Raw genomic sequence first — 17903 nt, 5'->3', positions numbered from 1 at the left:
CTTCCTTATCAATAATCACATTTATTGAGAGGACATTGACCATGCACACTATTGGAAGGAAGAGATATACACATCAATAACAGCCTTGTTGGGATTAGAATAGTACCTGATTATAGTATTTTAATTGACATCATAATCAATAAAAACAATGGAATCATTTTTTAAACGGTCCTCCTCTAGACCTAACACTTAAAGCTTGGAAGGTGAAGGGGTACACCACAGCATGCCAAGCATGTGCCGCTCCTTTAGGATGAAGCCTGTACAGTTCTAAACAGTAGTAAGTGAAACATTATCAAAAAACGCCCTCTTTGTATTAGGAACTGCCATAGGAAGATAAAGTGAGAGTTTTCACAGACAGTTTTCTGTACAATCAATTATTTGTAGTTCCAGTATATCAGTGATAGCTATTCGCTTATGGTTTCCATGTAGAGAAGTAAGATCAATTAATGCCCAAATGTGCTAGTTTCAGCTTTTGTGATTTATGGATAATAGTTCATAGGACTAATATTTTACCTTTTTATATTCCAACGTACAATAACCAACCTTGAAATATCCCCATTAAAACATTTATACTGAACTCATATACAGATTTATAACAAAAATATTTATTTGTTCTTTCCACCAAACCTTTCACGTGTGTTGCCTGTCAGTCATTACTGCTACAATCGTAGAAGGTCAAGAACATGCCAATAATAGCGTTTAGGAGAACTCTTATTTTCCTGAGAAATAAACAGATAAACTTTAAAGCCCCGCAAAGACATCACTTTCCAAGCAATTCACACTTTGGTCCAGTGTAGAACTACACATTGCAAATTTTTCATGAAAAGAAGAATATATACTTTCTTTTCGAGTGCTGTCAAAAATACATGGGCCTACAAACTCTTCACTGTGGCCATCACAGATACAAACCATTCTGGGGGAAGGCCTAGAACTGTAAAAGCATCATGTGTTATCAAACCTTAATAACAAACGTTTTCGTTAAATAAATCCTTCTTGTTTTTGGTGCGACTCCAGTAGAATCTCGACCTGTTGCCAGCAGGTACAAAGTAGTAAGTACTGTAACTTCCTGATACAGACTTTTTATAATAAGTCACAAATAATTGGGCCGACAGTGATGCTTTCTTACCCATCTTAACGTCGCCCCAATCACATTGAATACATCCCCAAAACACATATTATTTTAAAAAGATCAATCAATTACCAACATAACATAAAAAAAAAAAAAATCTACTCACATAATACCGTACACACCAAACACACATAAAAAACATTCAACCAAACAAAAACAATAAGTAAAACAAAGTTATCTTAAGACCACAGATTTAAACGTAGACTCATATATGAAGTAGATGCAGAAAGTAAACAGCATAGTAGGTCAATTTCCTTTGTTTTGGTCCCGTACCTACCACTCTACCAACGTGAAGCGATCCGTACCTACCACTCTCTACCAACGTGAAGCGAACCGTACCTACCACTTTCTACCAACGTGAAGCGATCCGTACCTACCACTTTCTACCAACGTGAAGCGAACCGTACCTACCACTCTCTACCAACGTGAAGCGATCCGTACCTACCACTCTCTACCAACGTGAAGCGAACCGTACCTACCGCTCCAACAGCGTGAAGCGATCCGTACCTACGGCTCTACCAACGTGAAGCGATCTGTACCTACCGCTCTACCAACGTGAAGCGATCTGTACCTACCGCTCTACCAACGTGAAGCGATCTGTACCTACCGCTCTACCAACGTGAAGCGATCTGTACCTACCACTCTACCAACGTGAAGCGATCTGTACCTACCGCTCTACCAACGTGAAGCGATCTGTACCTACCGCTCTACCAACATGAAGCGATCTGTACCTACAACTCTACCAACATGAAGCGATCTGTACCTACCGCTCTACCAACGTGAAGCGATCTGTACCTACCGCTCTACCAACGTGAAGCAATCTGTACCTACCGCTCCAACAGCGTGAAGCGATCTGTACCTACCGCTCTACCAACGTGAAGCGATCTGTACCTACCGCTCTACCAACGTGAAGCGATCTGTACCTACCGCTCTACCAACGTGAAGCGATCTGTACCTACCGCTCTACCAACGTGAAGCGATCTGTACCTACCGCTCTACCAACGTGAAGCGATCTGTACCTACCGCTCTAACAACGTGAAGCAATCTGTACCTACCGCTTCAACAGCGTGAAGCGATCTGTACCTACCGCTCTACCAACGTGAATCGATCTGTACCTACCGCTCTAACAGCGTGAAGCGATCTGTACCTACCACTCTCTACCAACGTGAAGCGATCTGTATCTACCGCTCCAACAGCGTGAAGCGATCTGTACCTACCGCTCTACCAACGTGAAGCGATCTGTACCTACCGCTCTACCAACGTGAAGCGATCTGTACCTACCGCTCTACCAACGTGAAGCGATCTGTACCTACCGCTCTACCAACGTGAAGCGATCTGTACCTACCGCTCTACCAACGTGAAGCGATCTGTACCTACCGCTCTACCAACGTGAAGCGATCTGTACCTACCGCTCTACCAACGTGAAGCGATCTGTACCTACCGCTCTACCAACGTGAAGCGATCTGTACCTACCGCTCTACCAACGTGAAGCGATCTGTATCTACCGCTCCAACAGCGTGAAGCGATCTGTACCTACCGCTCTACCAACGTGAAGCGATCTGTACCTACCGCTCTACCAACGTGAAGCGATCTGTACCTACCGCTCTACCAACGTGAAGCGATCTGTACCTACCGCTCTACCAACGTGAAGCGATCTGTACCTACCGCTCTACCAACGTGAAGCGATCTGTACCTGCCGCTCTACCAACGTGAAGCGATCTGTACCTACCGCTCTACCAACGTGAAGCGATCTGTACCTACCGCTCTACCAACGTGAAGCGATCTGTACCTACCGCTCTACCAACGTGAAGCGATCTGTACCTACCGCTCTACCAACGTGAAGCGATCTGTACCTACCGCTCTACCAACGTGAAGCGATCTGTACCTACCGCTCTACCAACGTGAAGCGATCTGTATCTACCGCTCCAACAGCGTGAAGCGATCTGTACCTACCGCTCTACCAACGTGAAGCGATCTGTACCTACCGCTCTACCAACGTGAAGCGATCTGTACCTACCGCTCTACCAACGTGAAGCGATCTGTACCTACCGCTCTACCAACGTGAAGCGATCTGTACCTACCGCTCTACCAACGTGAAGCGATCCATGTGCAGATACTGTGTGTGACTTGCATCTAAATCATCTGAATATTTGCGGTGCTGCTCGTGGCAACGTCTTTTAGCTGAGTTAACCTTTAAATTACAATAGCGCAATGTTCAAAGACTCAGTGACACGGTTTAAAAACGACATTAGTGCTCTATGTGGGAAATACTGAACATGATCTGCTAGCTGTAAAGAGAAAAGGTAATTGGCTGAGTCAAGTTGAGGGCGCAGAGATAGGGTTCAAAGGTCTTTTAACACAGCCAGGTGATAGGTCAGAAGAGCTGAGGCTGGAGCTGGGAGCTACAGTACAGTGTGGATGGTGGGGTAGTTGCATTGTGGCGTATCTGAAGAGAGAGTTGGGCTAAAGACAGAACAGAGATAGTGTCCACTAGCAAGTACTGTAGGTGTGTGTGTTTAACATCTGACAGCGTTCCCGTTCTCCATCTCTGTGACCATGACAGGGAGCAGGCTGCGGGGTGGAGGGGGGCGGAGGGGGTCCGTTAGGGAGGAGGTGAGGGAGGGTGTCAGGGAGGGCATACGGACACGAGGAGCCTCAATGGAGTTCCCTCTCACAGTGATGTGGTCCCAGCCACCCTGAGGAGAGCGAGAGGAAGAGGGGAAGAGAGAGAGAGAGAGAGAGAGAAAGATAACAGACGTAGAGAGAAAGTCAGACAGCCCCCCCCCACCAAGAAAACCTTCAAAGTCATTGGTGTCTCAGAAGCATGTTGATGGGTTAGGGTTAGAGGTAAGGTTAAAGAGTCTCACCCCGATGCCGTAGTCCCATGACTGTCCCTTTGGCTCCATGGGCTGAACCCCCAGACGGTGGCAGACTGTCCCACAGCTCAGACTGTGGCTGCCTTGCACCTTGTCAGCTATGATCCACACCTACACAAACACAACGAGAAAGGTTGAGTTACTCAACACAGTGCAAAGTCAAGAGCGTTGAATTTTGAGAAAAGAGAAAGTCTTTATGACTCCTTATTGCCGACGACAACCACCCAGGTTTTAGATTGTAGGTTCTGCTCACCTGGTCTAGAGGTCCTACGGAGACCTTGCGTACATTGTTGCAGATGTGTTCCCATGATGATCCCTGGGGGTAGCTGGGAGTCAGGCCCTGTCTGAACCACAGGTTACCTGGATGGGAGAGCACAGCATTAAAATCATGACACAAATAAATCATTGCGATGGCACAACTAATAGACAGCTGATAATAAAGACAAGTGTCATAGTAAGTCATGAAATCATTTTCTGTTGTACCATTTTGATCCACAGTGTAGACCGACGTTCTCCCTACAGACACCTGTTGGAGCTTCTGTCTTTCAGGACAGGGGATGTGGTACCAGCAATCTCCTGCAGGGGGCAATAGTACAGTAAACAGCCAGTGGTTAGTCTACTTTCATCAGGTGCATCTCTGATATGAACCAGAGCCCAGAGAGGAAAAATTGAGCCACAGTATTACTGTAAAGCACTTTGTGACAACTGCTGATGTAAAAACAGCTTTAGAAATACATTTGAGTGACTGACTGAACTGTTGATTAGCAGTAAGACTGAAGGGAGAACCCTGGGTTCTGTCAGAGTGTGTGGGTTCTGCGTGGTTCTCTGGCTGACCTGCAGGGCTCTCTGAGGACACAGAGCCCCTGTAGAAGGCAGATCCATCCCTGGCAATGGCCCACACCTGGTTGGCCCCACCGATGGAGATAGACTTAAACGGCTGGTCTGTGCCCACGTGAAGCCACGACGTCCCCTAGGAACACACACAACCACTTCGGTTATCAAATACAATGTGTGCGTATTCACAGTGAACATGTGTGTTTACATATTGTGTGTGTGTGTGTGTGTGTGTGTGTGTGAGACTCACGGCAGGAGTCAGTAGGGTGACCCCCAGTCTACAGAGCACGTCTCCCTTGTTACTGATGGCCCACAGAGGGATCGGCTCAACACTGCTCTGAGCTCCACACAGGACGATGGTCACGTCACTCAACGGGATGGGTGGGACTTCCTGCCACGGCCCTGTGGTCGTCAGTTTGCACTTCCTGTCAGAGGAAATACACTATATATACACACACACAAAAGTATGTGGACAGCCCTTCAAATTAGTGGATTCGGCTTTTTCAGCCACACCCGTTGCTGACAGGTGTATAAAATCGAGCAAACGGCCATGCAATCTCCATAGACAAACATTGTCAGTAGAATGATTAAGTTACGTTCCTGACCTTTCTAGAGCTGCCGATCAACTGTAAGTGCTGTTATTGTGGAAACTTCTAGGAGCAACAACTGCTCAGCCACAAAGTGGTAGGTCGCACAAGCTCACAGAACAGGACTACTGAACCGTGTAGCTACCGAGTTCCAAACTGCCTCTGGAAGCAACATTAGAACAAGACCTGTTTGTCAGGAGATTCATGAAATGGGTTTCCATAGCCGAGCAGCCACACACAAGCCTAATATCACCATGCATAATCATTGGCTGGAGGGGTGTAAAGCTCGCCACCACTGGACTCTGGAGCAGTGGAAACGCGTCCTCTGGAGTGATGAATCACGCTTCACCATCTGGCAGTCCGACAGACAAATCTGGGTTTGGCGGATGCCAGGAGAACCGTGATTGGGAGTCCCATAGGGCGCCACACAATTGGCCCAGTCGGCCTAGCTGCCCGAATGCATAGTGCCAACTGTTAAGTTTGGTGGAGCAGGATAATGGTCTAGAGCGGTTTTCATGGTTCCGGCTAGGCTCCTTAGTTCCAGTGAAGGGAAATCTTAAAGCTACAGCATTCTAGATGATTCTGTGCTTCCAACTTTGTGGCAAAAGTTTTTATTTAACCTTTAACTAGGCAATTCAGTTAAGAACAAATTCTTATTTACAAGAACGGCCTACACCGGCCAAACCTGGACGACAATGGGCCAATTGTGTGGCGCCCTATGGGACTCCCAATCACAGCTGGTTGTGATTCAGCCTGGAATCGAACCAGGGTCTGTAGTGATGCCTCTAGCACTGCGATGCAGTGCCGTAGACCGCTGCACCAATCGGGAGCCCAGTTTGGGGAAGGCCCTTTCTTGATACAGCTTGACAATGCCCCCGTGCACAAAGCTGTGTCCAAACAGAAATAGTTTGTTGAGATTGGTGTGGAAGAACTTAACTGTCCTGCACAGAGCTTTGACCACAAGCCCATCGCACACCTTTGGGATGAATTGAAATGCAGACTGCGAGCCAGGCCTAATTGCCCAGCATCAGTGCCCGACATCACTAATGCTCTTGTGGCTGAGTGGAAGCAAGTCCCTGCAGCAATGTTCCAACATCTAGCGGAAAGCCTTCCCAGAAGAGTGAAGGCTGTCATAGCAGCAAAAGGGGGACCGTCTCCATATTAATGCCCATGATTTTGGAATGAGATGTTCAACAAGCAGGTGTCCACATACTTTTGGCCATGTAGTTTACAAGGGTTGTTAAAATAGGAGATAAGTCTCAACTAGACCAGTGTACCATTAGTTAATTAGGTGTGTTGGTACTGGGGTGGAGCAAAAACATGCAGTTCCTGTAGGTCCCCAAGACCAGGGTTGAAGAACTGTGTCCTAGAGCTAATCTAAGGTCAGTTATTGTGTTTCCCTCAATGTCGAAGGTTAGGATTTAGGTAGAGAGCTGATCCTAGATATGTGCTTACGGGCCATTTTTCTACCTAGAGCACAAACTCAGGGTTGTTTAAACAGAGTACTGAGTCGACAGAATGAGGCAGACCAGACCATTGTATCACCTAGGTGGGTGCTACACTTCAGTAGTGGACTATCCAGCCTACCTACAGAGGAGGAGAAGAACACAACGAATGAGGTGCCTGATGAACAGCACCGTGCTTGTCTAAGTAACTAACTGATTGACGCTGCTCCCTCTCTATGCCATCAAAGCTCCATCCTCTGAAGTACTGCCCAGCCTTTCCAAACTACCCTGCTCAACAACACCTCGTCATCTGACGCTGCGGTTGACCATGGCCCAAGACCTGCCAGATCTCCACGTTTGTTTTGTTTGGTTTTAACGGCGTCATTGAGATTCTCTTTGAAATGAAAAGCGCTATATATTATTATTATTGTGTGCTGACTAAAGAAACAGTGATGAGGGAACAGAGCCATTGTTGTGTAGTAAGATACAGTACCTGGCCCATCGTCTACGACGAACAAAGTCCTTCAAGGTTTTGTGGCCATGATACGACCTGGAAGAGTAAGAGGGGAGAGAAAATACACAACAGTGACGTAAACAAATATTCTGGATGCTTTCCTAGCTGGGAAAGATTCAGCTTGATGTGATAGATAGACCAATGAATATGTATTGGGGAGGGTTAGGTACACTCACCTTGGGAAATCAGCTGCGTATTGCCAACCCTCTCGGTCTGTCCCCCCGGAGATCCCATAGTCAATGGTCCAGTCTGCTACCTGATAAGAGACAGAGCAGTTAGCAAAACAAGTGTCACACCCTGATCAGTTTCACCTGTCCTCGTTATTGTCTCCACCCCCCCCCAGGTGTCGCTTATTTTCCCCAGTGTATTTATCCCTGTGTTTCCTGACTCTCTGTGCCAGTTCGTCTAGTATGTTAGTCAAGTCAACCAGAGTGTTTTCCCCATTCTCCTTTTGCTAGTCCTCCCGGTTTTAACTCCTGCCTGACCCTGGACTACTTTCCCTCCTGCCTGATCATCCTGCCTGGCCAGACCTTGATTCTGCCTGTCCTTCGGTACCTTTTGAACTCTGAACTGGTTTGGAGCCTTTTGCCTGTCCACGACCAGTCTCCTGCCTTCCCCTATTAGATGAATAAGTATTGTAAGACTCCAACCACCTTCCTGGGTCTCGCCTTGTGTCGTGATAACAAGCGTTGTTTGTAGGACCGTTTTAGACATCTACTGCTACTGTGTGGATGTTTAAGTTCAAATGTGATATTGTCCATAGAGCTCGCCAGCTTGTACTCCATGACCTTTATGAATTATGAAGCCTTTAATGTGCTTGTTTTGATTACAGAAATGCAACAATGAAGATAATCTCGTTTTAAAGTTTACGTCTCCTAAACCTGTTAACCACAGACCTTATTTTTTCTATTTATCCAAAACTCCTCCAAAATCCCCATTAATTTCCCCATAGGCTTTGACCAACGAGCCATGGCAGAGTTAGTGCCTCTATTGAGGGTGAACTGGACATATTTTGTCCTGCTAGTGGTACCCACCCATGTCCAGTGAGGGGATGGAGGTTTGGCGTTGGCCTTGGTACACTCCTGCAGTCCTGTTGCATCACTCCACATGTAGCGGTCTGTTGGGAGGCCTCTGTTGGTGTAACCTGTGACTGGGTTCCACCTCTGGTTCTCATAGATGTAGACACACTTCACATCTGTCTGGGTGAAGATGTTATCTGTGCTGCTGGCCAGACCTGACAAAGACAAGAGAGAGGTTCTAGTCAGGGGCTGAGATCAAGTAGAGCTGATAAATACACTTTCACCCTGACCAAACTGGCCCTGCACATATGTCCGCGAGCTTGTTGATTTTTGTCTATCCCCACCAGACGCGATCATGACACACAGGTAAAAATAACAAATCTAAATGTGAACCAACTTTATCAATTTGTGGACTGTTCAACACTTAAAATAAACATTCATGGACATTAAGCTAGCTTGCTAATTCATTTATTTTCCAAATATTTGTGTTTACCCTGGAAGAATCCCCCTCCATAGCCGGTGTAGACCCAGGCAGTGTGGTCGTAGCCTACCCCCCAAACCACCCCCAGACTGTTACACTCCACCAGACGTAGGTGGCCCCCCACCTGACGCCAGAACCTGCAAACACAGACAGGACAGACAGGACAGAGCAACATGTGGTTAGAGACAAAAGAAAGAAAAGTGACTGTCAACCAATGTTTAATCAGTCAAGACTATTCAGTTGTAAGTGCATATATCTGATCAATAAATATCCATCTATTTATCCACAAATAACTCATTCACGATGTGCTGCAGGTTTGTATTCATAGGTCTCATTTACCAAGCCTTTATAAAGCATTGATAACAGCCCAGAGGACGTGTCTTACATCTGGTCGCAGGGTGTGGGGTAGGGACAGGCTTCCAGGCTAGGCGAAGGCTCACAGACGAAGATGTCTCCTTTACAGGTGACTGACCAGATGGCTTGTTTAGAGGGGGGACCCTGGATCCCCCGGGAGTCACAGCACGACACACTCAGCAGGGCCAGCTGGGGGTACAGAGAGACATAGTCAAGACATTAAGGCCCCACTTTTACCAAACTACAACTTATAAAGGACGTATATAGCATACATAAAGTCTTCATAAGCCCTACATAGAGGCAAAGTCATACTACATAAAAGGTTCATTTAAAAAGATTGTCTGGTTCTTTGTGGCATAACCCTTTCGCCATCCATAATTTAGCATGACTTTTGCTTATGAATAAAACATATGATATTCTGTGAAAATGGAGCACTGTACTTTGTGACAGGTTCAGATGGAAGACAGTGATCATATAACCTACCCAGTCGTGCATCTCCACCTCAGTGGCAGCAGCCAGTCTGATAGGCCACCTCTGTTTGGTCCTCTCTGCTGTGTAGATGGCAAACGTGTGTTTGGAGTCATTCAGCACCGGCACCAAGATAGTCACCTCGTTGATGAATGCATGCAGGTACTGGAGAGAGGGAGGAGAGGAGGAGAAAACGAGGACTAAATAACTCATCACAGAAAACACCCACACACAGGCACACATACACAGGCACTGTGGACCTCCCCTCACCTTCTTCTCCTCGTTGAAGTTGTAGTAGAGGAAGAGGATGCCGTCCTGGTTTCCCTCAGGTCCTGAGAACTGCTCCAGGGCAAACCTCACATCCACCCACTTATGGGGCTTCCAGTCCCTCCACCACTGCATGGTCCCTTTCTTCACCCACACAGACTGGGAGGGAGGGGGGGAGGGAGGGAGAGAAGGAGGGGAGGGAGGGAGACTAATCAGCGTCTATACAACAAGGACAGGTCATAAACAAAACTCATTAAATCAAGGCAAGCAACCAAAAAGTAGCATTTGTAAATGTTCAAGTTGTAGGTACCTGTTCTACGGCCTGTTCGTAGTGTTTAAAGTGGTCCATCTCTCTCTTAGAGCGTTCGCTGAGCTGCTCAAAGATCTGTTTCCGCCAGGCAGCTGTCTGGGCTGGACTGATGGACAGACTCATGGACTGGACTGATGATGCCAGGGCTGGGAGAGACAATAAGGTCCAAACTTTATCAACAACGTGTGAGGAAACACTCCAGTGGCTCAACAACAACAAGGAAAAAGCAGACAGACACTGTTACATCAGGCAGAAGTGTGTATTCTGGTTTAATTGCGAGTTGGAGCTGGGGTTTTGCATATCCCTAGGCTTGTTTTAATATACAGGAGAAATACAATATCTACAGTATCTGTGTCTCACCTGTGGCAGAGTTGAACCAGTTGAGCTGGGAGTGACAGTTCACACCACAGCCTCCTCCACTGACCCATGCCCAGAGCGGGTGTTCATCTGCCCCATACGGCTCCCCCTGACACAGGGTGTAGGTGGCCACCGAGGACAGACTACAGGTGTCAGCCGAGTCCCCTCTCACCACAGCAGGCCCCACAGCCAGGTGAGTCTGGGTCTCTTCCAGGTCCACGTTACTCCACTGGGGGTCCCCAAGCCCTCCAGACAGGCTGGGGGAGAGAACCAGAGCCGGAGGGAGACACATGGCCTCTGGTTCCCCAAGAGCGACTTCCTCTTCTGGGATAGAGGGACTGGCAGTGGTGGCAGCGGTGGCCCCCTCTTGTTTGACCTCACGGTCGGAGAGCATCTCAGAGATGAAGCTGTCGCTGGTGACCTTAGGGATGCGTGGTTTGGGGACGTCGGGGTCGATGGGAGGGGGCTCGGGGGGAGGAGACGAGGGGCATGCCCCTACTTCTAGGACCGCCCTCTGTGGACCGCCCTCTGTGTCCAAGTCTTCACTCATCACAGACTGGGCTTGTACCTCACCACTGAAGAAACAACCAGCACTGTGGGACGGAGAGAGAGAGAGATATTAGTATTACGCAGAGCACCCAGCTAGCAGACTGTTTGGCTAATTGTTTTATGGAGATGAGATTGCCCAAGCATTGGAAATGTGTCACAGTATTCCGTGTCCATGTCCACCTGTGCAGACTGCTAATGCTGGCGGAGGAGTGGGACCTGATGTCTCCGTCTCGGGGCACGTTGACAGCCTTCCAGGCTTTACCACTCAACTCACTGGAGGTCACACCCTGACGGAAATACACTGCCCGGTCCACACAGCTGATACCCCACACCTGGACAGAGTCAGAACAAACATACATTGACCTGTGTAGAATTCCCGACCAAACATGTTTCAGCACTATGGACAGCGACAAGTGAATCTTTATAAACCACACTCAGAGAACTTACCTGACAATCTATTAGAAGGTCTGTTAATAAACATTGATCAAATCCTTACCTGGTCGTTGAGGCCCACGTTGACCATGACCATCTCCCCGACCATCCCGATCCAGCCTGAACCACATGGGTTATGGGAGTTGATGCCACGCCTGAACCATACCTGACAGATACAGAGAGATAATCATCAGGAACATACTGCTGACAAGGGAAGCGTTAGAGAACATACATGAGAGTGTTTCATGTAGTCTTACTTTGTTGTCCTTGGTGACGGCCCAGACTACGTTGTCCCCCACAGCTACGTGGATGGCCCCGGCCTCTGGGTTGGGAGAGTCCACCACCACCCAGGACGAGCCTGGTAGAGAGAGAAGAGGAGGAAAGACACCATTAGACACAATCTCAGGTTCTCTCTCTCTCTCTCCTTTGCACACACACAAACAGACACAAACATGCGGCCTCTCATTCTCTATGTCTCTCTCTCCTTCTCGCTCTTTCTCCCTCTAACACGAATACACACACACAAACACACTTCCTCTGTTAACCAGCCACCTTGTGGGCAGTCTCTGGTGATGCCCTCCCTGACGATGAGTTGTCCTTCCCAGAGCACAGCCCAAACCAGGTCCCCGGGACCACAGCTGATCTGCACTACCTCCCCAGGCAGAGACACCTCCTCCCAGCCTTCCCCCTCTGGGCTGTGGTGGTGGATACCCTCACGGAACCACACCTAATGACCCAGATCAAACACACACAGGCAATTAGTCAATCAAATTGATTTGTTCGTTTACGAATACATTTGTGTTGTATGTGTGTGTTTTGTGATCTCTGGAGATATGACCTCCCCCTCTGAGCTGTGTGTGCGCGTGTGTCCATGCCATTCATGTGTGTGTGCATGCATTAGTGTGTTTGTGTGTGTGTGCATTTATGTGTGTGCGCGTGTAATACCTTGCCCTGTAGAGAGACAGCCCACAGAGACAGCCTCCCCCTGGGCTCCTCACTGATCTCCCAGCCCCCACAGCTGATGTCATTAAAGGGGTCTGGCAGGGGACCACTGTGACCCTCAGATGGGATCTGGTAACACAGAGAGATACGAGTCAACACACACACACAGGCCTAAACAAACCTACAGTACATGATGAGTACAGTTCAGTACACAAAGAAAGCATTCACAGCAGAGGCATACAGTTACATCCTAGTTGTGGCAGGTGATTATAGTGCTCCAAATACACACCTTGGCCCAGGTGTCTGTGGCCTTGTACCTCCTGTAGCGGATCCATCGCCGGCGACGGACACACGAGTTCCACTTCTTGTCTTTGATGTAGGTGGCAGGGAAGTCCAAGGCATAGGTCCAACCCTGCAGACAAATCCATTCACAGATGAATCATCGTAGGTGAGGGTAAGACAAGGACATAGAGGGAGGGAAGGAAAGAGAGAGGGAAAGAGAGAAGGTGAGAACAGAGGGAAAGTCTAAAATGGGGAGACAAGAGAGAAAGATAATGAAAAGACAGCGAAGAACGAGAGACACTCACTCCTTTCTCTGTGGGTTCTCCTCCAAAGTTCTCGTCGATGTACCAGTCCCCCTCCCACTCCCAGTTGGTGGAGGGAAGAAGGAAACTGTCCAGGGGTTGGTGTTCCAGCCCTGTGATGTCACTCCAATGCCAGCGGTCGCTCGGCAACAAGTGATCCGAGAAGTTATCCTTGGGATTCCATCGCTGAGAGAGAGAGAGTTACAAGAATCATAAATGCAGCAGGTGCAAAAGAAGCACAAATACACACACACACACACACACACACACTAGTGATGCGCAGGTCAGCTGTTTGTACACCCGCACCCGCCCGCAATTTCTAATAACCCACCTGCAAACGCCCGACTATATATGATAAAGTGAAAATCTTCACCCAACCCTAACCCACAAATATAGAAAATGCACTGTACAGTCAGAGGAAGAATAATCTTTTGACAGGCCTTTTTTAGATAGTCCTACGTTTCTGCTTATATTTTCTGACGTTTTGGTAGTTAGTCAACTTGTCTATAATTAGACACATACAGCTTCTCTTCTGTCATTACTTGTTGCCCTAGAAGACTAAATAAACAGTTGGTGGCCAGAATAATGTCATAAATTGATAGAATGAATGCTTCAATCTAGTTGACGTCAGTAAAGTTTGTTTTCTCTTTCATCTCTGCTTCTCTAGTGGAGCAAAAACGTTTATGGACCAGGGAGAAAATGCAATACCAAAAAAAAAAACTGGAAAGATTTCCCGCGCAAAATCAGTTTGACCGGTTTTAAGAAAATTAAAAGCTGTTAAATAGACCCAACATGTTGCTGATAAGACTTCAGTTCGGCTTGGATGCATATTTGATGTGGTTGAAATTAGTATCCGCATTTATGATACTGATAAAGATAGCATCTTTACAGTCACTAACCGATTTCATTCGGTTTCATTCTCTCAAGATGCTGAAATAAATCAATAATATATTTCTTTCCTCCTGTTCCAGAGTCAAAATTAACATTTGGTGTATAATTGTACTGCAAGGAATGCTCAATTCTGGAAGAGTTAATATTAAATTAGGTTATGTGAAAGGTTATAGACCTACAGTCAGTATCCAGATTTCAGTTAACTATTATTCCATCCATTTAACCCATCTGAACAGTCGCCTACTGTTCCCTTGACGTACCATTTTAACCTCTACGGGATCGGTCCCTAAACTGGGACAGTTGTTGCTCAATATGCAATAATGTGACTAGAATGACGTTGTAAACAACAGCCAACTTTCCGAGACATAAACTCTTATATGGGCAGGAAGCTTAAATTATTGTTAATCTAACTGCAGTGTTCAATTTACAGTAGACCCCCCTTAGTATTTTTGGATGTTCTCTATAGTTTTGTACTTGAAAATGTATAAATTGACCAATTCGGCACATTTGGTCAAACTCAGGGCAGACTTGATACAAAATATTGTGTAGTGATGTAATTCTTCACTGGATAGGTCAGAAACGTTGCACACACACTACTGCCATCTTGTGTATAACGCCAAAATTACACCTAGAATCCTATCTCAATGTATGGCCTTTTAAACAAAACAATTGAAAACACATGCTTTTTGTTTGTATTATCTTTTACCAGATCTAATGTGTTAAATTCTCCTATATTCATTTCACATTTCCACAAACTTCTAAATGTTTCCTTTCAAAATGGTATCAAGAATATGCATAGCCTTGCTTCAGGTCCTGAGTTACAGGCAGTTTGATTTGGGTATGTAATTTTAGGCGGAAATGTTTTTAAAAAAGGGTCCGATCTTTAAGAGGTTCCCGTCTTGTGACTGTCGAATTTGTATAGCGTCTCACAATCATCACACATAACATTCCCTCATTAAAATGCAAATCAATTCATAACATTTTTGACATGCGTTTTTCTGGATTTTTGTTGTTGTTATTCTGTCTCTCACTGTTCAAATAAACCTACCATTAAAATTATAGACTGATCATTTCTTTGTCAGTGGGCAAACGTACAAAATCAGCAGGGGTTCAAATACTTTTTTCCCCCTCACTGTACTAACACCAGATAAAGATAATGAAAGAAGAACCTCAATGTAGCCTAAAGATATGACTTGCACAATAATGATGCATTTACGGATTTTCTATATAAAAAATATATCTTTATTGAACCCGTCCGTCACCCACCCGCCCTTCATCCACACAATATTTCATGACCCTAAACCTGTCCGTCCCGAGGACACGACACCATGTACCTGGTTCTCGTATGTCTCCTCCTGGTAACGTATGGGTACATCACTAGAGTGGACATTCAGGTAGATGTGGTGGTCACAGGCGATACCCCAGCAACACTGCTGTACTGCTGTCACCCTCTTAAACTCTAACACGGCATCATGACACTGCTCCCACTGCTGCCCTCCGGTGGACAGGCTGTAAACGCGCCCGTACACATCCACTGCCCACAGCAGGGACACAGACATGGTCAGGCCTAGGGAAAAGGAAGACATAACAAAGAAAGATGCCTTGTTTTCATTTGGAAAGAGGGGTGAGAAATGGGGAAGAGGAGGATGGACAAATAGCAGAGGTCACAGAGAGGGAGGAGCATAAAGGGTGTATGGAGGAAGAAAAAGAGAAAGCGAGAGAGCGAGTTCCCTCAAATTACCCTCATTGAGAGGCACACACCCAGCCAAACTGCTTAGTCTAATAATAAGGAAATCACATTTCTAATTAAAACAGTCCAGTGATGTAGCTAGGCTAGCCAGCAGGCTAGTGAGTCTGAATCAGCATGCTCACTGCTGACCTTCTTTTCAGCTCTCCCTCGTGGCCCCTGGCCCTGCCTCGTCTCTCTTCTGGAGGAGTGCAGAAGAAGCTGTAGTACAGAGTCTGCCTCTATTCCATCTATCCATGTAAGGGTAAAAGCAGTGGTGTATAGTACTTCAGTAAAAATACTTTAAAGTACCACTTAAGTCAGTTTTGGGGGTATCTGTACTTTACTTTTTATATTTTTGGCAACTTCTACTTCGCTACATTCCTAAAGAAAATAATGTACTTCCTACTTCATACATTTCACCTGACACCGTAAAGTACTCATTACATTTTGACAGAAAAATGGTCCAATTCACACAAGAGAACATCCCTGGTCAACCATATTGCCTCTGATCTGGCAGACTCACTAAATACAAATGCTTTGTTTGTAAATGATGTCTGAGTGTTGGCGTTTGCCCCTGGCTATCCACCAATAAATAAATAAAAGAAAATGGTGCTGTCTGGTTTGCTTAATAATACAAGGCAGTTGAAATTATTTATATTTTTACTTTTGATACTTAAGTACATTTTAGCAATTCCATTCACGTTTGATACTTAAGTACATTTTAGCAATTCCATTCACGTTTGATACTTAAGTATATTTAAAACCAAATACTTTTAGACTTTTACTCAAGTAGTATTTTACTGGGTGACTTTCACCTTTACTTGAGTCATTTTCTATTAAGGTATATTTACTTTTACTCAAGTATGACAATTGAGTACTTTTTCCACCACTGGGTAAAAGGCTAAACTGACCTTACACCAGTGTCTAGGCGAGGCAGCCTCAACCTATTAAATCCTATCCTGGTCCCAGTACGTTATGTAATGCCTGGGGCGAGGGATGCTCTACGAAGTTGTAGCCCCTGTCACAAGCAATCAATAAACTAGCCAGAGAGATAAACCTGTATACTATCTGAAGCAAGCTGCGATCTGATCTAGTGACTCGCCCAATTAACTCGAGAGTCTCTAGATACTGCTACTTGCTAAACGGCAACATTGTCAATCACTGAGAAAATACTGTGGCACATGAATTACGTTTGCTACATTGTAATAGGATGGCGATTGATCAACATTGATACATTGTTGATTATCGGGCACCTATGTGACACATAGTAGCTAAGCTTTTGGTTGGTTTACAAAGTAGTCTACTGTTAGCATGCTAAACTTATCACAGGTAGACTGCAGTTGTTGCATAACAGCTGACTACTGCTATCAGCAAATCTACAACCACATGAAGGACACTCAACATTACAAACGTGGCATGACTATACATACAATGAATGGCCTAGCTAGCACTGAGTAGATATTAGCTTGACATTGCTCTTTAAGCGTTACAGGGAGGCTTACCACTAAAGCACAGCAATACATGTAATAGTTAGCAATAGCTCATCCCTTACCGTGTGTTCTCTCTCATAAACGGTATGGTAAATCACTGCAATTCATTCGTCATATCAGATTGAATATACCATTAATTGCGGTATTTTCTTTAATCCGAAACAGGAAGTGTGGTATTTTACTGTAAACGCGGATTGGCTGCTGCACCAAGTGAACCAATGGTTGAATTTGTCCGGTAGGCGATGATTGTAGTTTCGTTATTATAGGGCATTACAAGATCTGGATAATAACATTGGAGAATGTAATACAATATAATATAATACAATACAATATTGTTCTTGTCTTTCCTTACCAGCACTGATTTTGCTGATAGCTGTTTTATTGAGGAACGTTTTACTTAAAGTGATTGTGATGTGTTGTTGCACTGACTGTAAGTCTGCTAAATGGACAAAACGTAAAAGTCAATTTGGTTAGAACAGAAATGGGCTTTTCCCCCAACACCCCCAGACAGACAGACAAACAGACACTGGATATAACCACTAGAGAGTGGATGTTATAGAATTCCCTAGGCATGGACAGTAATGTCCTACTGACAATCCCCAGTGTTGTCTCATGCTTTTCCTTCTAAATGTATCTTATGACCTG

At 45.8% G+C, this 17903-nt stretch overlaps 1 protein-coding gene across 2 annotated transcripts; it reads right to left on the bottom strand.

Annotated features, from left to right (window-relative positions):
- Nucleotide 1: 1 nt before the first annotated feature.
- On the bottom strand, nucleotides 2–17492 carry tecpr1a (tectonin beta-propeller repeat containing 1a). 2 transcript variants are annotated; one of them, XM_031804944.1, is made up of 25 exons: nucleotides 17321–17476; nucleotides 15919–16016; nucleotides 15374–15606; nucleotides 13152–13334; nucleotides 12854–12976; nucleotides 12568–12693; nucleotides 12175–12349; nucleotides 11880–11980; nucleotides 11687–11788; nucleotides 11371–11522; nucleotides 10645–11234; nucleotides 10285–10430; nucleotides 9978–10133; nucleotides 9723–9872; nucleotides 9271–9428; nucleotides 8898–9022; nucleotides 8420–8619; nucleotides 7562–7641; nucleotides 7365–7421; nucleotides 5090–5264; nucleotides 4840–4975; nucleotides 4489–4581; nucleotides 4259–4365; nucleotides 3997–4116; nucleotides 2–3825 (listed from the first exon to the last, which is right to left on the bottom strand). In XM_031804944.1, exons 3-25 carry the CDS (start codon nucleotides 15596–15598, stop codon nucleotides 3646–3648), a joined length of 3660 nt encoding a protein of 1219 aa, XP_031660804.1. In that variant the 5' UTR covers nucleotides 15599–15606; nucleotides 15919–16016; nucleotides 17321–17476; the 3' UTR covers nucleotides 2–3645. The 2 variants fall into 2 exon arrangements, with proteins under 2 accessions (XP_031660804.1, XP_020316667.2); XM_020461078.2 differs by lacking the exon at nucleotides 15919–16016 and having other exon boundaries at nucleotides 17321–17492.
- Between the last annotated feature and the right edge of the window lie 411 nt (nucleotides 17493–17903).

This window comes from Oncorhynchus kisutch, linkage group LG25 (assembly GCF_002021735.2).
Source record: "Oncorhynchus kisutch isolate 150728-3 linkage group LG25, Okis_V2, whole genome shotgun sequence".
NCBI classification, from domain to species: domain Eukaryota; kingdom Metazoa; phylum Chordata; class Actinopteri; order Salmoniformes; family Salmonidae; genus Oncorhynchus; species Oncorhynchus kisutch.
The sequence above is the reverse complement of the archived record's forward strand: the minus strand, read 5'-3'. Positions and strand labels throughout refer to the sequence as shown.